At 32.7% G+C, this 22,126-nt stretch overlaps 2 protein-coding genes across 2 annotated transcripts in view; one reads left to right on the top strand and one right to left on the bottom strand.

Annotated features, from left to right (window-relative positions):
- The window catches only part of LOC115881864 (pancreatic triacylglycerol lipase-like), a 249,470-nt gene extending 244,332 nt beyond the window's left edge, over positions 1-5,138 (bottom strand). Inside the window, exon 1 of the mRNA XM_030899562.1 lies at positions 5,082-5,138. Within this exon, the coding sequence (XP_030755422.1) occupies positions 5,082-5,097 (16 nt within the window). The 5' untranslated portion in view covers positions 5,098-5,138. The remainder of the gene's footprint in view (positions 1-5,081) is intronic.
- LOC115881866 (START domain-containing protein 10-like) overlaps positions 5,114-22,126 on the top strand; it is a 34,534-nt gene continuing 17,521 nt past the window's right edge. The window contains exon 1 of the mRNA XM_030899567.1: positions 5,114-5,582. The gene's annotated coding sequence lies outside the window, so the exon portion shown is untranslated. The remainder of the gene's footprint in view (positions 5,583-22,126) is intronic.

The raw sequence follows: 22,126 nt of genomic DNA, 5'->3' as shown, positions 1-22,126 counted from the left end.
AAAAAATTTTCATAGCAAAAAAGTTACAGCGATTTGTTAAAAATGCACATTTTTGAAAAACACCCCGTAACTCCGAAACAGTAACAGATATCGATATGCGTTTATCACTATCATGTGTTTGACAAAAATTGAGCTCCAGACACCGATATTAGTTTTTGTCTCTCTCCTATAGAAAAGGGTGTTTCCATTTAAAAGTGTCGAATTTGACCCACCCTGTACAGTGGCGTAACAACAGATTCACGGGCCTGTGTGCAAAAATTTTACCGGGCCCCCTATTACACATACATATTTCAATACTTATATACTAATCTGAATAATATGCACTCATATTTTAGGTTAGAAATAACATTATCAAATTAATTTTTATATAGTATTATTTATTACTGCAACACAGAATATGTAACCCAAAACACATGAAATATCAAATAAATAAAAAAATAAATAAAAACAAAACAAAAAACAACAACAAAACACTAAATTAAAATAAACAATGTAAATAGGAACATGAACATGTTAAAATTCTTTTTTTTTTGCTTTAGCATGGGCGAAAGTTGACACAATATTACCAATGTCTATTGTACGGGCAACTTCATTTTCTATTGAAATAATTGCCAAAACTGATTACCGTTTCTCGCCCATAGTATTTCTTAAATTATTTTTGACAAGCTATATTTAGGAAAAATATCTTTCAGCCGAGGCCACAGAAACAGGTATGATGAGAAAAGTATGACACGCTGTTAAAATCTCGCTGAAACTAGACGATGAAAGGTTTTTAATTAAAATAAATTCAGTGAGTTCAAAAATTCAATTGATTTCATATAAATTATTTCGGAAACATTGTCTGAAGGAGAGTAATTGAGAAGAAGTCGAGAACCTGACCCATTTCATATATATCCTTATCAGAAACAGAAGGATTCTGCTTGATTCGCGATAGCATGTGACAGATATGGAAATGCGGCCCGAGGGCCAGGGCCCGTGTGCTTCGCACACACGGCACATCGATAGTTACGCCACTGTCTATGTAGGTATAGTTCGTATGTAAGAAATCGTGAATCGGCTGTATGTTTAATGAATAGGCTCTGATTTAAAGTATAATTAAAATATTAAACGTTATTAAAAAATAAACTTATTTACAGAACTAATTGAAATATATTTAATTAAAATTAAACAATATTTGTTTGTATCAAGCTTCTAACTAAGCCAACATCTGAGACCCGTAAATTCATAATTGATTTTAACCATAAAATAAACATTTATGAACTGACAACAATATTCTATATGCAGCAAATAAATAATTTAATTGACTGGGACATGTATCAATTATAACAAACTAAAAAGTACAAAGGTCAATGATATTCACACCATCAGTTCTAGTCGTCTATAAATCGTGAGAGTAAATCAGTTGCATGTTATTATTCATTAATTTAGTACATGTCATATGGCCTATTTCAATTTTAGTCATATATTCCCCAAAAAAAACGATATTTAAAAACTATGAATGCTATTCCCGTAGTTATTGAGAATAAAAATGTTTTATAGACAAAAATGTGGGAAAGTTGAAAAAATTCATCTAACTTTTGAGTTGATGTATCGCTCACATTTTTATAAGGGCGATCTCATTCTAATTATAATTAGATAAAATAAATAATTATAATTTAGATAAATAGGTATCTTATCTTCATCAAATATAGGAAAATGATATTATTTTATTAATTCTTCTTTTCCATTATTAATTTTGTATAAATATATTAACTCAGTAAAAAAACATTCGACGATTTATGTTTTGTACAACCCTGTATTCGTTTACTATCATACTTGAATGAAAATAAAATCACAATGAAATTGAACTATAAAATATGCAATACTATATTAATTTAAATCATTAACGGTGTAAAAGACTCAATAAAGCTGGAGCAGCTGAAAGTATTTTGAATCTTAAGCAGAGAATAAATACGCGGTTACACGAGATATATAAAAGATAAACGCGCTTACAGGAGATACATGACGTTACACATTTAAACAAATCCCCTTTCTTTTGCTAACATTAATGATGAGCGAGACTGGTCTTCGTCTTACGTAAAAAGCAAGACCAAGACTAAGACGTACCAGTGTAAGACTTGTAGATTGTATGGGAGATGTGATGGAGGATAATCATCGCGACCTTATATATCTCTTGTGTCCTCCTTTCTTGAGTTAAAACTCATCGTACAGTCTCAGGGAGAGTAGTATCTGAGACGGTTTTACAGAGAATATCTCCGATACCAGTCGTACCAAAGTACATGGCACGACGAATAGTTGTCGTCTCGGTGCACACAGTGATGAGGTTTTCTGGTGTTTCCCCATTTTCCCTGCAGAAACTGCATTGATTGCAATTGAAGTGTAAGAGTGTGTGTGACTTACGCAAGACCAGAACCAAGACCCATCATGCAAGACTCGTGCGGGCTTGCATTATATTTTTTTATTTACAAATTTTTATTTACTTACATTTCGTCCCTGTAATTTGTTAAAGTATAATAAAGAAACGGTTTCCCCGAAATTAATGTCAGCGAATATGTGATTTAAGGTGGTCCTCAACAATAACCAGAACTACCCAGAGTCTATTCAGGGTCTATTTTTCATCTGGTCGGGCCCTCTTTTTCCCTAAAATTCAAAAATTCAAGAAATTATGAACTTTTTTTTTTAACGAACATTTAACGGGTCACCCAGATCACCGACCGAAAATGGGCCCTGGAACTACCGAAACTACAAGGCCTTCTGAGGCTCTGACGTAAAAATCTGGTGACGTCATCAAGTGGAGGTTATAAATTAGTGATGGGAACTATCGAATGGCTAGTCAATGAATGATTCCAAGAAATATTTTATTTATTTTTTTAAGTAAATGCATATTAAATAAAAATTGAATTCACGTTTAGTTTATTAGCGTTTCTTTAAAGTTTTATTTGATTAAATTACTATTTATTTAAAACTTTTATATGTAGAACAAAGCTTCTATTATCTGACTAACGAATCTAAAACAGCGAAAGGAATTCGGGCAAAAAAAGTCGATGTTGTCACGTTTAATTATAGAAAAGCAAAGTTGCTCGATATTACCTATAAATTGAATATATTTTAGTTCATTTCAGTATACATAATTATATATATGCTAATATGTTGACGTAGTTCTTATTGTAATAATGTATATTTATCTAATTAAAAGATTTCGTTCATTCTGCCTATTATAAAAGGTAAAGTATTTCCTTACGATAAAGTCCGCTTAGGGTAAGCTGGCAACACTGACGAAATTCATCATGGCATCCCGGATTCAACCAGTCTGATTGGTCGAGATTCTCGCACGTCTTGCCGCCATTACCCCCAACTTTATGCCCCTCTCTAGGAATAGTAGAAACAGTCACTACTATTGAAAAATCCAGTGGCGGTGTTATTGTATTGTGTTTTATATCTTTAACTTGATTTGTGGTTATTGTAATTAGTACACGCGTTTTAACAAATATTACTATATTTGGCAAATGACTAAACAAAATGTAGGTACATTTAAAGTAAAATAATATTATAAACTTTACTGGAAAATATTATAAAAATTCCTGATATATTTTTATGAAACACCGCACGCTCGTGGATATTTTATGAATGAAATCGGTCATGATTTTAGAAAATTGCGATCCCCTGACCGTTGCCCCGTTGTTTCAGATCCGTTTGTCAGACTGTAGTAAAAATATATTAAAAAAGCGCACTCCGGGAGTTTTGCAGGAAAACCAAATCTTAGTTTTGATTTTGAATTTGCTCATCACTAGCTATCATTCCCACCATTCAAAACTCTTTTCATCGTTGGGTAGCTTTTCCATCTAAGCAAAATTTAATATGGGGATATCATTATCTCCAATTGAGTCCATTTCACTAGTCCGAAAAAGTAGCGAAATAAGCTTTCGGCATTTAACGTTTTATATAAAACTACTTAGCCTTAGAGGTACAGGCTCTCGTCTACCAATCTCAAGATAGTGGGTTCGAATCCCACACCCGGCATTTCATCAGCCGACTATTTTTATTAAAATAAAAATAGTTTGGGTACCTAGGTCGACTCAGCCTTAAATGAGTACTTGGGATTCACAATCCTGAGGTAATAATAGGCGGTTGAAGCGTAGTGCTAGCCACATTACCTGCCTTGTATACCGAACGGCTCCCAAGACGTCAAACACTATATACGGGAGCTATTATTATTATTATTATTATATAAAACCAACTAGGTATTTTTACACAAATGAAGAATGAAATTAAAGATAAAGGATTATACTATATCCGTATGGTGGCACACTTTTAGACAGCTTCTTTATTTTTAAGATTTTGATCGTCAAACATCAACAAAATATTTCTTATGTTTGGACTAAATTTTATTTAAAATAAAGACATAATTTAAAATTCCGTTACAATACGGAAATAGATTGAAGTTTTGTGATTACAGTGATATATAATTTATATGGTTTTGTAACAAATTGCTCACTATTTTATGGCAAATGCTGAAGCTCTGCAAACCTTAATCAAGCCTTAATCAAAGCATGTGTGTTTGAAATTTTGGGTATGGCTTAACACGACAGAATCGGGCAATATTGCCTTAGGCATATTTCTGAAATATAATTTATATTTCCTTCGGTCACAAAACCGCTTTACCCGACCCCTGAGAGCAAGCCGAAAGTAAAGCGCAATAGACTCTTAAATATGAAATCCATTATACCATTCTTATTTCATAAAATTATTTATAAAAATAGCGTCCCTGCTGTATAAAATGCAGAATAAAATATTCTTAAAACGCATAATCTAAATAAATATAATAAGTAATATACAAAGTAATGAACAAGTAACACATAACGTTGTTTATATTTAATTCTTGATAATAAACCGTGGCGTGTAACTTACAAAGAATCTAGGTAAACAAAACAATAGTAGCGCCAAATACCCAAAAATGCGTCTTTGTTCGAGCAAATGCAATTAGTGAGTACTACGCCTGCCCTACTTTGTTGATCTAAATTGAGTATATTAAGTGCTTTTATCAGCTGTACTGTGAAAGATAAGCGTTTTTATATAGTTACCTGGAACACCGTGCATTTCGCTTTATGAGTGGTTTAAAAACGGTTGACACGTGTGCGCGCAAACGGTTCAGTATAATTCGAACTAGAATTCGAACGCGCTTAAAAATTAAGTACCTACGTAGCGCGAAAACTGACGCGCTGTTATTTTATAAGCCTATCTTTAAAATGTTTTTCACCTGTCTAAATAAGCGTGGAAATTTTTTGAAGTGACAGTTGTGAAAATCAGTCGCTGCGTTGTCAATAATACTTTTCGTCGAAAGAAAAATATATATTCGTACAAATTTAGTTTTGAAAATTTTCCGTATTTGTATTAAATTTTGGGACGCGACAAATAAGTGCAAGAATATATTTTTAGCGACTGAAGACAGGATACAAGTTGATGCAACTATGACGAATGGCAAATTATACTTGAAGTAATATATAAAAAAAAAACATAATCGAAAAACACTCAATGTGATATGAAGCAGGAAATTTAGGGCTTTTATTCATAAAGAACAGTAGGTAAGTACTACTCCTAATTACTATAATATTAAAAAGCTAATTTCTTGAACTTGCATAGTGATGAGCAAATGCAAGATCACGACCAAGTCTCCCTTGGTCTTGGTATCGCTGTGAATTAGTAGTTTTTGTCTTGCAGGGCCCAGTTTTGGTCTTGGTTTTGCTGCAAGACTCTTGCAAGTCTTGCATTTTTTTAAATACCCTCAAATGCAAAAAAACGCAACGGAAAATTTTTTGGTCTAGTTTTTAAAAAGTTATATTTTTTTTTATTTTTAGCCTTTTATTTCCTTGAAATAATACAGGGTGGCGCCTCTCATACGCCGCGGAGGATCCAAGAAGAACGACAGTTTGTATTGAAATGAAATTTTGTGAGCATATGTAGGTTAATACAGAGCACTTTTTAAAACTATAAAGGATTCTACAGGGTCTGCCCCAAAAAAGTTACATATCAAAGCTGTGTTTTTTGTAATGGAACAAACACCCTATATATTAATTGATTTTCGGATTCTGAGAGAAAAATAAAGGTGAGTTTTATAAGAGAAGTAACTATATAACTAAAATGTTAGGTTTTTAACATATTTAACATTTTCTAGAAAAAAAAGATTAATTTTTAAATTTTAATAAAAGCTACCTAAATTTGAATTTACCCGGTATAGCCTAATATGTAGCTAAATTAACTATTGTACTTTAAATCGAATTAAAAATTGGTTCAAAGAGTTATACAGGGTGAGACAAAATTAATATTGAACATTGGTAACCTTTAAAAGCATGTTACTCTTTTATTTTAAATGGAACACCCAGTAGTCTGTTTTTTTTATGGGGATATGTTAATGACAATGTTTACAAAACTCGACCAAATATTGTCGACAACATGAGATAAACTATTGTAGCTGTTTTTCGAGGTAGAACTCCACATATGCTAATGAAAAGATTCTTTTGAAAGACAATCATTTCTCACATAATTATAGGTTTATATCTAGTTTTAATTCTGTAATAATTCAAATATGTTTTAAAAGTATATCTTTTTATTACCATTGAGTATTTTACTCTACAATCTTTAATTTTTGTTAAATTAACAAAAGGTATATCACAACCACCTAGATGTTTTTTCAAATAATAAAGTTGTACTGACCCAAAATAATAAAAATTAAAATATCTAGGAAAATCTTTGTCTAAGGAGTAGGCAACCTTAATAATATTTTGAAGATATATAAATTCCCCATTAAACACCGGAAAAATATACTGGGTATTCCATTTAAAATAAAGAAGTAACGTTTTTAAAAGTGACTAAAGTTCTATATTAATTTTGTGTCACCCTGTATAACTTTTAGGGTCAAATTTCAATTTGGTTTAACATTCAATGGTTACTGTAATTAAATATCAGGCTATACAAGGTCAACTAAAATTTAGATAGCTGTTAGCGAAATTTAAAATTTACTCTTCATTTTCACAAAATGTGAAATATGTCAAAATCCTTAGATTTTAGGTATATGCTTCTTCAATAAAACTACCTTTATTTTTTTCCTAGAATCTGAAAATCAATTAATATGACCGTTCCATTAGAAAAAAACACAACTTTGATGTGTAACTTTTTTGGGGACACCCAGTAATATTCTATATATTTTTATAAAATAGTTTCAGTTAACCTACATATTTTGCCGAAATTTAATTTCGATATAAACTAGCGTTCTCTTTAGAGCTTCCGCAGCGTATGAGAGGCGTCACCCTGTATATCTACCAACTTTAATTCGAAAAACTCAGTTTATTATAAACTTTAATATTTGGCGTATTATACAGGGTTAATAGAAGAGTTGTTTTTGTCCTATATTTAAAACACCCTATGCAATAATTTCGTGGGCAAATTTTCCTAAAACATTATTTTTTGGCCAAAGCCATGTGCGCGTTGAAGGGATTCCCTGAACGCGCACCATATATCCTGAATATTTTGCTTTTTGACTGACATCAACACATACCTGATTAATTTTTATATATTTTAATCTACAAATCTTCAAAATCGCTGTAGTTTTATAGTAGCAAAAAAAAGCAATGAAAGTTTCTTTTTTAAGCCCCTCCCATACCCCTTACCAATCCCCCACCCCCACCAAAAACTAATGCCCAGATTCTCGCGTGCCACAGTATTTTTGTGCCAAATTTGGTTAAAATCGGTTTAGCGGTTTTTGAGTTATCGTATTACAGACGGACAGACGGACAGACAGACAGACAGAAACCATGAAAATATTTTGTATTTAGGTGAATTTTAATGAATCTTCAAAATCGTTTGTATAGTTTTATAGAATAGCAGAGATACTCATTAAGTATAAGCGGTATAATTTATTAGCCATTAGAAAAATAGATTTTGTAAATTTTGCACAGATTTAAAACAAAAATTTTTTCTAATTTTTCTGTTTTGTAACTAATATAATATAAAGTACCTCATTGCGTTTTGAATGGATTTTCGCGCCATTTGTGAACATTACTCTATTTCTTTAAAACCCCAAAAACAGGATAAATTCAAATATGTACCTAACCACCGTCTAGGCCTTGTCTAGGGTTACTTTCAATTAGGTTGGGAATTTCCACAGTTTTTATGGTACCTATAGATTTAAAAAAAAAATTTCCGTATTTCTAACGTAGCCTTAGCGGGTATCAGTCGAAGCTGTTTATATCTGGCGTTGAGTGAATTAAATTAGTATGGTGAGTTTCTCATTCATTGCCTTTTGTTTTGTTTCTGTTTCAAAAAACGCCTGCCATCTCTCGTGGGGAGATTCCTCACGTAAAAATAAGATTTATTTTTTATATTAACATAGATCCGATTCTGCTTTGTTTCGTAGTTACAGGGGGTTAAAGTCTTAATTTTTTTTCGATTTATTATTTGAAGAACAAATATTTATTAAACCAACAAACTTTTACAGTTTATAAAGGTTTCTCGTATAACTAAACAACGTATAAATAATTAACTAAATGTAAATTATAATTTTCTTCCAAGTGCTTTTAGCGATGCGAATGAAATTTTGAGGGTGCATCCACATTATCCTAGAAAAAGCGGAACGGCGTATCGGCGTAACGACCTTGAATCGATTTCCAGTAATTCTATTGGCTGAAAAATTCATCTGTCAAATTCATCTGTCAAAAATTTCAGCCAATAGAATTACTGGAAATCTATTAAAGGTCGTTACGCCGATACCAAAGAGTAGATAAGACAAGAGACGACAGTGAACAAAGAAGTCGAATTTCGCGAGAGAGACGCAGATATATTAAAATTTAAAGGTCCCGTCAATTCCCATTTTGTCTGTTGCCAAGTATATTTCTTTGAAAAATAAACAAGATTTTCTGAAAATAAATTAATAATATAAGAAGGATATAAGTAAAGTATGTTAATACGGAAATGTAAATTTTTAGTTTAGCTTGGTTTAGGTTCTTTTTTCGCAATGTACTGATAATATCAAAGAAACAGAATGACTTAAGTTGATCGATTTCAAAGATAAACAGATAAAATCTGAAAATCTGACAACGGCGTATTTTATTTATTCTAACCTATGATTTTAGGACGCTAATCAGCTGTGCTAATATGGTGCTAATCAGGCTTAAACATAAACAAATCTGATTAGTTGTTTTCTTGCATTTTTGCCTTTTTAAAGCGTTTTTCAGAGATTTTCGATATATTATCGTTTTGAGAGTTTTTAAGGTTTAATTTTAGTATCGTTTTTATTGCGTACTAATTTGTAATTATTGTTAAATATGAATACTGAACAGGACACCAGCAGCAGGAAAAGACGAGATGGTGGCAATGTGTGTGCTTATAAAGACTGCAAAAATAGATCTTATTCTTCGACAAACATAATATTTCACTCTTTTCCAAAGGATCCTGAAAAGTATTTTTATAGAAATATACTATATAATTATGTGATTAAACTAAATGTAATCCATAGATCGAAGACATGGTTAGAAGCTTGTAATCGCGAGGATTTATTAAATAAAAATTGAGCAACTCTATTTTTTTGTACATAAATTCCACATTGTGATATTACACTTGTTCAAGTCCATATGTAAAAAAAATGCACGTAAATAAAACATTTCTTACAAATCGACTTGGTCCCTTTCTCTTGTTTACCAACGATATACAAAATATTGCTTTTATTATCTTTATTCCCTTACAAATATGTTTTTAATTATAATTTATTTTATATAATATTTAGAAAACTCATTTTTTTTGTTTCTATTTATTTCTTTACCCATACAGTAATTATTTATAAGCTATACAGGCAAGTTTTTATAATAGTCTATTTCAAATTTCCCGCGAAAAAATTACGAAAATTTAAAGGGACAAGCGAAACGAGGTCACTCTCCCCACCACTCAAACATGAAAGGTACCGCGCGAACTGTCGCCTCTTGTCTTATCTACTCTTTGCCGATACGCTGTTCCGCTTTTTCTAAGACGGTATGGATGCACCCTGAGGGTAAAAGTAAGGGAAAAAGTGAGACATATTTTAATAGAATACCCATATTCACCAGAGACGTGCATATAGGTTATCACTGTAATATTTTTCTAAAAAAAAAACATGTACGCCACTGACTTGTAAACCCTTGATACAAGACTGACTTTTTTCTCTTTGTTTACTTTTTTCTGGCTAATTATTAGTAGACACCAATAAATCGCAAACTGCGATTTAATAGCAGTGATTTTCAAAGTCGCAATCGCAACCTACGATTGGCTCACATAGGACACTGCGACTCTTCTATTCGCGAGTTTCAATTTAGGTAACCAATATTACTATAGTTGCGAGTTGTAATTTTGTTGCGATTTGCGATTTTGCTGCTATTGTGATTTTGCAACCTAGGACCGTGATAACCTTTTATCTGCGAGTTTGAAGTTTTAGGAGTTGCGATTTTGTTGTGAATGTAATTTTGTGATCCATTAAAGCATTTTATAGTAAACTGCGATTTAATCTTTTCTCTGATTTTATTTATTTATAGAGAAGGTATTATTTTCTAGGGCCAAGATCAAGAATATACCGAGGGTTTCTCAACTCGGGCCGATCGCCCCTATAACTTTTTTATTTTTTATGATAAAAAAATGAAATTTGATATGTTAGCATATGATATAAATTAGGATTAATTGAGGTATTCAATTCGTTTCGATCATTTCCTGTTTCATCGGAAATTACTACAACTTTTGATTTTTAAATGGCACCCTCGGTATTTTCTTACTTTATTCGTTAAAAAGGACACTCTGAATAGAATGGCATATCATATGATAACTTTTGATATTTTTACGCTTAAAAAAATCGTATTTTGAATTTTAAGCTAGAGTGCCATCACTGTGTTAAAAACACTATTTTTTAATCAAGGATCCTTGGAAAAGAAGTAATGGTCTATTGTTTTTCGTGTGTTGTCCTGGCCGATTAAAAGATGCCCAAATCGTATTTTTAATCATATCTCAATGGAACGAAGGTGGCGCATTAGCATATTTAGAAAAAGCATTTTTTTATGAATAATTTGGTACCTCAACAGACCAGCTTACATGTGTTTCATAGACCTGCAGAAAGCATTTGATCGGGTTAAATTAGAAGATGTTGTACATTTACTTTATGACAAACAAATACAAATACCCCATAACTTAATTAAAGGCATAGAAAATATATACAGTGCTAACAAAATCCAAGCTAATATCCACGGGTATCTTACTGAACCAATACCTGTAGAGAAAGGCATACGACAAGACGATTCATTAAGCCCACTTCTTTTTAATATTATTATGGACGAAATAATCAAACAAGTGCGCCATTTAAATGGATACAAAATGGGAGACCGCAATATGACAATTCTATGTTATGCCGACGACGCTGTGCTTTTCGCAGAAAATGAGGACGACCTCCAAAGACTAGTATATCGCTTCAAGCTAGTAGCAAAATCTTATAACATGATAATCTCTCCATCCAAAACAAAGAGCCTGACAACATCAAAAATACCTATCAGATGCAAGATTGTCGTGGATAACACAATAATACAGCAAGAAATGAAATTTAAATATCTCGGTATAGAGTTATCCGGTTATGGCGATATCGAAATAGAGGCACAAACAGAGGTAAGACAACAAACAACAAAAGCAATGAGAGTAGCTGGATGTCTGAACGACACCATATGGAAAAATAAATACATAGGTGTCGAGGTCAAGTCAAGAATATACAAGGCTGTCGTCAGACCCATAATGACCTACACAGCAGAAAGCAGACTGGATACAGCAAAAACAAAAAGATTCTTCTCAAAATCACAGGTAAAACGCTGCTAGATAGAGCTAGCTCGAGAAAAATCACAACTGTGAAGAAGTACGGGAAGGTCAAAAAAAAGATGGTGTCTATAATCAAGGATGGTGTGATAACCTTACCATCGATTGAAAAACTGTAGGCATGATGTGAAGAATGAACAGGCATTCTTTCTATTATAGAGTAGGAAGTAGAAGAATTTGGTACCACACATTTGGTATTTCGAATCAAATTGTCAGATGTTAAAAAACACTTAAAAACTAAAGAACTTTTTCAACTGTTAAGCTATAGCTACATACACAGACAATTACATCTCTAGTACAATATTTAACAAAGTATTAAAACCGCAATCGCAGGTGACAGTCGCGGCGATTTAAAAATAGCAATCGCAGTTTCAATTACGATTGGAAGTTTTGCTCATCTCTTATTATTAGTACTACAAAAAATTGAATTCACTACAATCATTTGCACCATTTTTAGTTGATAATAAGCCAAAAAACGAAAAGTTTACTTTCGAGGGGGTTCCAACGAGACCGAGCTGCGCCTGGGTCTTTCCTGGTGATGGAAAAATCAAACACAAATTTCGTCAGAGCGCGAGCGGTTCGAGGTCAACGACGTCGGTTAAGGGCTAAATAAATAGTAGTTTAGTAATTTAATGAAAATAAAACTTTAAAGAAAGAAATTATTAGAATAGTTGTCTGGCGGAAATTTTTATTTTTAAATATACAGTGTGGTTCACTAAGTATGCAATATATGGGAATTTTTGTTTACTAGAAGTCCATTACAAATGGTAATACTATCAAAAGTTAGCGCATATCCGATAACAGCAGTATTTAGAACAAGTGCAAGTCAAACAACCTACAGAGTAGGCCCAAAAAATACGAAAATCGTTCAAGAGTAAAATACAAGACATGAATAAAATGCAAGACCGCGACGGTCTTGTATGCTTGGTCTCGGTCTTGGTCTTGGTCTTTTTGTGCAAGTCCAGATCCAAAACCAAGACCGCAAGACCAACTACGACTCGTATCATTTTTGATATGATTTTTCAGGAAATACAAAAAACATAAATATCTAATTTTACATTAAATTATTATTTTTCTTTAAATGAATTATTATCTTATAGAGCCGAAATATCAATGCTCTGTTACCAAATAAAATATTTTGAATTATTTTTGTGAATAGACTGCAAATTTTTTTTTAATAATAATATAATTTTATTAAAAAAATCATTCGAAGTCTTCGATATGTAGAAAATACTTCCAGTAGTAAATATAGTGTACAATTAGTAGAAATAATTTGAGATTCTGTCTCCATTTAATGGATTTATTAAATACTTTTAATTTTAGAAATAATTAAAAAAAATGTTTACTTTCAAGCGGTTCCAACGTGACGGGGCATTTTGACTTTTATATTATTTTAATTTATTTTATTTTTTTTTTATTATTGACTTATATAACAAATGATATTTATAAAGCAAAAGATAATACCTAATTAAAGTTTGCACAACGAATCACGGAATATTTTCACAGACAACAAAATAATGGACAACTGTCACTGTCATTTTAGACGTTTCACTTATCAGCATCAATGTATTCTTTGTTCATATTTTTTTTTAATTTCTGTAGAAAAAAAATGTCCTTTATTTTTTTTAATGCCTTTTGGTAAATATATTACGTGTTCATAAAAACTTACAAAAGTTGAATTTATTATTAGACTTTTGAAAATTTTCTATTAATTAAAATATCTTTTATAAAAGATTAAAAAACCAATAAATTGAAAAAAAAATATTACATTTTACACTTATATTTCTTGACAACATTGATAAAAATTGTTAAAAAAATGATTCAAATGATTCAATTGGGTTTTGGAGAAAGGAAGGGTCGTTTAGTAAGTAAATGCGTAATTACGCAACTTTTGTCCCATTTAACCGAATTCGTATCTCTCGTAGTTTCTGAGATGGCAATGTTGAGCATCGAAATTGTCACCACCCTATATATCATCTCAAAAATATTCTTTGCGAATTCCAAAACCTAAATTATTACATTAAAGCTTGATTTTCATGCATCATTAATTTTATTGGCTGAATATAAAGGCTTCGATTGGTTAACCGTTTCTAACCAACCGAAGTATTCAAATTCAACCAATAAAATTAATATCGTATCATCGTATCGTCGGATAACGGATGCATGAAAATCAAGCTTAATGCCCCATATTCACTATGCACTGTTGCGTAGATGCGACAATATGCACGCATAGTGCGTACGATTCAGTTCGTCAATGCGATGCGTCGATGTGGTTCGTCACCCACTTATTATCTGTTGATGTTGATGCTGCTCATCGATGCGATTCTTCGTCGATGCGATGCGAGTTCGTTTGGAAATTCGTCTATTGTGTTCGGGATATTTCTTTTCATGGTTCGTCCCAAGACAAAAATTGTCGCATTAAATCGACGCATCAAAGTAGTATGAGGCTTTAGTTTAATTTTGTTATAATAAAAAAAATAAATGTCAGCTTGTGGTTTATTAAAATTACATTTTCCTTTTACAGTTATTTTTCGTTTATAGTTCCTTAAAAAACAAATTTTAAGAATTCTGCTCGAATTACTTCTTTGCTTCGAAAGTAACAGGATTACGAGTATAATTTTGTTGTAATAACAAAAAATATTCCAATTGAATAACAAAATGCGAATGTCAAGTTGTGGTTAAACAAAAATTCTAAAATTTTAAAAATTATTATATAATTTACCTTGAATTCCATAAAAAAATACAACTGATTAAAAAATAATTTTGTATAAGTTAGTTAATTTCTACTAGCTAGGTAGATATATATTGACGTAATACTTTTTTAAAATATGTATACCGGGTGCGTCTCAAAAGTGGCTCACCCCTATAACTTTTTTATTTTTTTATATAAAAAAACCAGCTTCGGTATGTTAGTATGTGACATAAATTAGGATTGATTGACGTATTCAATTGTTTTAGTCACTTCCTGTTTCACCGGAAATGACTACAACCTTTGATTTTTAAATGGCACTTTCGGTATTTTTTTACTTTATTCGATAGAAAATGACACTCTGAATAGAATGACATATCGCACGTCAACTTTTGACATTTTCGCAAATGGTTTATTTGAAATTACAACTTACGGTTCGGAACGAAAATTTGACTGGAAATACCAAGTGTGTGGCATCAAATTATTCGTAAAAAATTCTTTTTCCAAATATGCTAATGAGCCACCGTCGTTCCATCTAAAAAAAATGAGATATGATTAAAAATACGATTTGAGCATTTTCTAACTGGCCAGGATAAGACATTAAAAACATTAGACGATCAAATCTATTTTTCCAAGGCTCTTTGATTAAGAATTAGTGTTTTTAACATAGCCATGGCACTCTAGATTGAATTTTAAAATACGATTTTTTATTAAGCGAGAATGTTTAAAGTTGACATATGATATGCCATTCTATTCAGAATGTCATTTTCTATCAAACAAAGTAAAAAAATACCTAGGGTGCCATTTAAAAATCAAAAGTTGTAGTCATTTCCGGTGAAACAGGAAGTGGCCAAAAACAATAGATTACGTCAGTCAATCCTAACTTATGTCATATATTAACATACCAAGTCTCGTTTTTTTATCTGAAAAAATAAAAAAAAATTATAGGGGTGAGCCACTTTTGAAACGCACCCGGTATAAAGGGTGAAAAGAAGAAACCCATGATGTCAGATGATTTTTTTAAGTAATCCACTTAATCTGTTGAGACTACAAGTCCTAAACATATTTTGTATCTTTAACATAACATGTGGCTACATTAAATCAGCTTTCTCTGTAAAAGTTTTGTGACATCGTCGGTTTTTCCCTTTACACATCGTATTTTTTAATAACATTTCGTCATAATACCACGATAACTTAATATAATTATATATTTGTATTTTTTTCTACGTGCCCGAAGTAAGGTAAATCAATAGTACTTCTCTCTACAGCTAGCTAAACCTTGATTAATAATTAACGCAAAAGGCAAAAATAAATAAGAGCCACTGTATGATATGGAATGCTTATCTTAAACTGGTATTATATGCGCATTTTAGTTAAATTACCACTAAATACTAAATAATATAAAAAAAAGTTGTTGCTTTGCTCGTTATCATATACCGGCTGCGTCTCAAAAGTGGCTCACACCTCTAAATTTTTTATTTTTTCAGATAAAAAAACGAGATTTTGTATATTAGCACATGACATAAATTAGGGTTGATTGACGTATTCAATTGTTTTCGTTCACTTCCTGTTTCACCGGAAATGACTACAACTTTTGATTTTTAAATGGCATCCTCGGCATTTTTATACTTTATTCGATATAAAATGACACTCTGAAAAGAATGACATATCATATGTCAACTTTTGACATTTTGGCATATGGTTTCTTTGAAATTATAACATGCGATTCATAACGACAATTTGACTGAAAATACCAAGTGTGTGGTACCAAATTATTCGTAAAAAAGTGCTTTTTCCAAATATGCTAATGAGCCACCCTCGTTCCATTTGAAAAAATTGAGATATGATTAATAATACGATTTGGGCATCTTTTAACAGGACAGGACAAGTCACGAAAACATTAGACGATCAAATCTATTTTTCCAATGCTCCTTGACTAAAAATTAGTATTTTTAACACAGCCATGGCACTCTAGATTGAAATTTAAAATTCAATTTTCTTTTAGGCGAAAATGTCAAAATTTCATATATGATATGTCATTCTATTCAAAGTGTCATTTTCTGTCGAATAAAGTAAGAAATACGGAGGGTGCCATTAAAAAATCAAAAGTTGTAGTCGTTTCCGGTGAAATAGCAAGCGACCGAAAACAATTATTATTATTGAATACGTTAATCACACACACACACACAATACTAATTTGTGTCATACTAAAATACCATATCTGTTTTTTTTTAATCTGAAAAAATAAAAATGTTATAGGGGTCAGCCACTTTTGAGGCGCACCCGGTATAGGAACAGAATATTCTTAAATCCAGCGGCATTTACACTATGCAAGTTTTACTTGCGCAAATACTTGATTGCAAGTACTTGCAATTGAACATTTAAAAATTGTATGTTTACATAGTTATTGTGCAAGTTAGACAAGTTATTGTGCAGGAACTATGCATGGATAGGACCGAGATTGTTAAATGTGGCATAAATATTTTATGTCATACCGATTTCTATAGTGTACACTTCTAACGTTCTACAAACATTCGTGCTTTTCGTAAATTGTTAAAAACTTCATAATTTGGTCGTCAGACAACCTACTTGGTGCCTTTTTTTCGTGCAACTGTTAAGCTACGCTTACACGATGCAAGTTTTGCTTGCGCAAATACTTGTTTGCGAGTACTTGCAACTGAACATTTTAAGATTATATGTTTACACTAGTCAAGTTATTGTGCAAGAACTATGGATACCACAGAAATTGTTAATGTGGTGTAAATATTTTATGTCATACGTTAAGTGATGAATTGCGTACTTTGTTAGAAAAAAATCAAAAAACAAGAGTATGGGTAAAACCATGGATAAATCTGAGGAAAAACTGTTTATTCCAAAACCCTTTCAGAGGCACCATCTCATAATTTGATTTCTATAGTGTACACTAAGGTGTACTACTCTTCTAACGATCTACAAACATTCGTGCTTTTCGTAAATTGTTAAAAACCTCATAATTTGGTCGTGAGACAACCTGCTTGGGGCCATTTTTTCGTGCAACTGCTAGCAAGAACTTGACAACGTGTTTACATGTAAAATTTTCGCTCTGCAAGTACTAGCGTGCAAGAAAAGTAGACCGTCGATCAACTTTACTTGCAAAGTAATTTTTCTTGTACAATCAGTTGAGCAATTACTTGAAACACAGTTTACATTAAGCAAGTACTGGCAATCAAGTTCTTGCGCAAGCAAAACTTGCATCGTGTAAACGTAGCTTTACTTCAAGAATTTGACAACGTGTGTACATGTCAAATTTTCGCTCTACAAGCCTAGCACGCAAGAAAAGTAGACCTGTGGTCAACTTTACTTGCAAACTGATTATTCTTGTACAAAACTTGAACCAGTAGTTGGAACATTGTTTACATTGTTCAATTACTTGAAATCAAGTACTTGCGCAAGCAAAACATGCATCGTGCAAACGCCGCTTTAGATTTGCCATACTATTTAGAATCCTAAAACATTATATCATTCAATTCTTTCAATCAACGATTATAGGTATTTATTAAATAATTATTAAAATATATCACACTAATCTCAATAATCTGTGATATCAGCATCATTAGGAGAGCAAGGTCTAATCTTTACTACAATTTATTATTCATGCTAATAGAACTTTTTAGATGAGTTCAACTACGGTAGCGAGGATAATTTTACGCGTCGGTTTTGCTAGGGAGGACATGACTGGATCTATTTGACTATTGAATGTTATTGCACCCAGAACAACCACGTAATTACGCCCGTTTTTACGTTTTAACATTTTTTCGGCAATTTTATTATCATTTGAAATTGTCACAACACAATGCAACGGGTTCTTTTTCACTTAATTTTTACTGCTCGAATCACCGTTACATCATACAAACCTCGTACCTAATAGAATGTAGAATGTTTAGGAGGGGAGTTAATCACCGCGACCTTACAGGTTGTGTGTTCCCCTTTCTTAAGTTATAACGAGTTATAACTCATCATACAGTCTCAGGGCTTTAACAAAAGCCAGTATCTGAGACGGCTTCACAGAGGCCAACTCTCCATCTTCGACATCAGCTGTACCAAAGTTCATGGCACGAATGCGGCGCACTCAGTGATAAGGTGTTCTGGTGTTTCCCAGAAAAGCGAAAGATTCCAGCGAAAGATTGTTTTTACTTGAATCAAGGAAAACCTTTGATTTTTCTCGGTCGTAAGTTCTGAGGAATTTTTTCGAGTGTCTTAGACCGTTAGAGGACACCCATTCCAAGTTACGGATGGAGTCTTCCAGATTCTTCAGTTCCTTTTTCAGTTGGTTCCCGTTTGGAAAACAGAACGATTCTGGTCCAGTTAGTGGAGTGTTCGCTCCTTTACTAGCTAGATCATTTGCTTTTTCATTGCCTTCTATCCCTTGGTGAGGAGGCACCCAGAGTAGGAGGTCTTTATTTTCTTTGCCTAATTTGTTGAGCTTCTCTAGGCATTCTTTGACCAACTTCGAAGTGATGGTTACTGAGTTGATCGCGTTAAGTGCTGCTTGACTACCGGATAGGATGGCAGTTTCCTGTTTTCGATAGTTCCTATCTAAGATAAATTTTACGCATCTTTCGATAGTTAATAATAGGTGCCCATTGTCCATTGGTTCGGAATATTTAGTTTTCGGCCCAAATACTCCTATCCCTGTCCCTGCTTTGGTTTTGGAAGCATCAGTCGGTATACCACGTTATGATATGGTCTTTTATATGCTGATTTAGCGTTTCTTCCTTCCAATCCTTTTTATTACTCAATACTACAGTGAGGTGTTTCTCAAAGTTGTAAATTCTTGGTATGTCATCACTGGGAGTTGGAGAAGTGGAATTTTCTTTTTGAGGGTGTTCCAAGCCCCTGACCTGAAAATTCCCCCAGTACTGTTTTCGTCAATGACCATTCTAATTATTGTTGCATTGACATAACTACCGACGACAATGTGCAGTGGTGTTAGTCGTACCTAATAACTGCACTAATAAAAACATACTAAAATATATGACGAAGTCACGATTTTAATATTACTTCAATTTGATCAACATAAACGCTAACGGGACTGCGTGAAATAATTTAGTCGGACACTTCTAATTTCTGCCGTATTGAATTCTCTGCGAATCTGCGGTCGGAATTTTTAAAATCAACTGAAATGCACCAAGCCTATATATAACTTACAATTTGAAGATATCTTTTAAGAAAATAAATACACAGTTTAGTTTGCGATGAGCAAATGCGAGGCCAACAGGTCAACTTGGTCTTACAGTTTAGGTTTTGATCTTCCATGGCCATAGCCTTGCACTTTTTGAATAGACTTTTACTAGGGGCACTTTCTACATAGCAACTTTTTAAATATAGAACAGTACTTTAATTAATTTAATGCAAATACAACTTTAAAGACAGAAACACTATTTGTCCGTGAGTGAAAAACAACTGGTATTCTCAAACAAAAGTTTTAAGGGATCTCCTAAACTATAAAACAATATAACGAAACGCAGTTAAATCCTTAGATCCTCCACATTTTAGATTTTGTACATCACCTCTGTTGTTTTTCTCCAGCCTCTTCTAAAATACAGCTATAAAGTTTGCGCTTCGCGACCTGCAACGGATACGAGGAAAAGCAGTAAATTTCGACGCGGAAAGCTGAGTTTTCCAATTTAAACTTTTAACTCTATCTATAGACTGCACTTGATAGTGGAAGTACTGTGGTATAACTTGCTTTTTATGGCAAGGGATACAAAGCAATACAGTTTACAATACCAGTTACCAGTTAAAGGTATTAAAAAATTAGTGAAAAAGAAACCGAAATGTGCGTCGCGTTGTGTTGTGACAATTCCAAATGAAGGGTCCAGGAAAAAAACATGATAAGCAACATTTTACTAACTTTACAGGAGAGCACTTGATCAGCTGGTGGTTATATCAGGTTCTTTGCGTGTATTTTATATCTTTACTAGGTATATATCATAGGATTTAACACTTTATTGTCATGCAGAGTTTATACATTTTGTAGGGACCAGTTATACGTACTGTAATATTGTAAAATCCCAAAACGTGTGCAATAACATTCAATAACTCAACTTTCCGGATATTCAACTCTCCCGAAACAACATTTTATAGCTTCTTAGCTTCTCACACCGATTTGATCAAAAGCTAAAATTAATTCAAGCAGTTCGACGAAACAAGTGAGTAAACAAAGTGCCATATTCAAAAAATTAAATAGGCATATACCAACTATGAGGATAAAATGTAATTTGATCAATATCAATGGTATACTTCATTAATCAATTAGTGCTTAAATTTTTGATGAACATCTCCTAAAATTCTAATTATTATGTACGTAAAAATTTCGTTATTGCCCAAAAAAGTAAAATTATGCCCGCTACCGTAGTTGGAATCATCTAAAAAGTTTTATTAGCTTTAATAATAAATTATAATACACGTTAGTGCCCGGTGGCGTAGAGGTACAGGCTTTCGTCTACCAATCTCAAGGTGTGGGTTTGATTCCCACACCCGGCATTTCATCAGTCGACTATTTTTATTAAAATAAAAATAGTTTGGGCACCTAGGTCGACTCAGCCTTAAATGAGTACTTGGGATTCACAATCCTGAGGTAATAATAGGCGGTTGAAGCGTAGTGCTAGCCACATTACCTTCCTTGTATACCGAACGGCTCTAGTATAGCAAGCTGTACCTTGCTACTCCCAATGCGTTAAACGCTATATAGGGAGCTATTATTATTATTAGTACACGTTAGACCTTTAGAAGTAAAATATTTACCTTTTTAATTTTTCTTAGAATTTCCTCAAATTACACTTTCTAATACTTTTCAAATAATATATTATAACAATGTTTCTTATACTCGCTATTTAAGCTCGTGTATTTGTATAACTCGTTTTTTACGGGATTCCCCGATGGTGGCAGCACTAGCGGAGAACACACCAAAGATTATAGGTACACAACTTATACATTATATTAAGGATACCCAAATATATATTTGATATCAATTAGTTACGTACAACTTTTAGTTACGTAATCGGGGGCGCGATTTTTAAATTCATTGTTGCCAACCATGGACATATATTCGGCGCCGGACTGTATAAAATGTCAATTTGCCGCATTTATTTATTTCCTGACATTGTCGTTCATTTTGACACTTTAGTTTTGTATTACGAGTTTACGAGTTTACCCACTAATTGTATACAGGGGTACGATTAATCAAAAATTGCTGGTCGAAGCAGATTTAACTACAGTACGTTTGTCCGTTCTGTAGCTACGGAGTATCCGTGAGAGGGGAAACGATATTCTCTCTATGTTTTTCGTAAAAAATTAGACGACGCGTCCCATCATTAAAAATTCGACAAATTTGCAAGTAGCCAATAAAATGAGTGGGCGGAGCGATTTGCGGTGACGTACTCGTCACGTCGACGTATAAAATATGTTGCTGTGTATTTAAATATTTTTTGTCCGCATTCCTTTTATAAACACAGATCCAGCAGACGTACTGTATATTAGGGTTTTCTATACATATCTGGCCCAGATTTTGAAGACAAAGCGATTTTTCAT

Source organism: Sitophilus oryzae, unplaced genomic scaffold (genome assembly GCF_002938485.1).
Source record: "Sitophilus oryzae breed Bouriz unplaced genomic scaffold, Soryzae_2.0 scaffold_1744_pilon_pilon, whole genome shotgun sequence".
Lineage (NCBI taxonomy): Eukaryota > Metazoa > Arthropoda > Insecta > Coleoptera > Curculionidae > Sitophilus > Sitophilus oryzae.
This window is presented reverse-complemented; position numbering and strand designations above follow the sequence as displayed.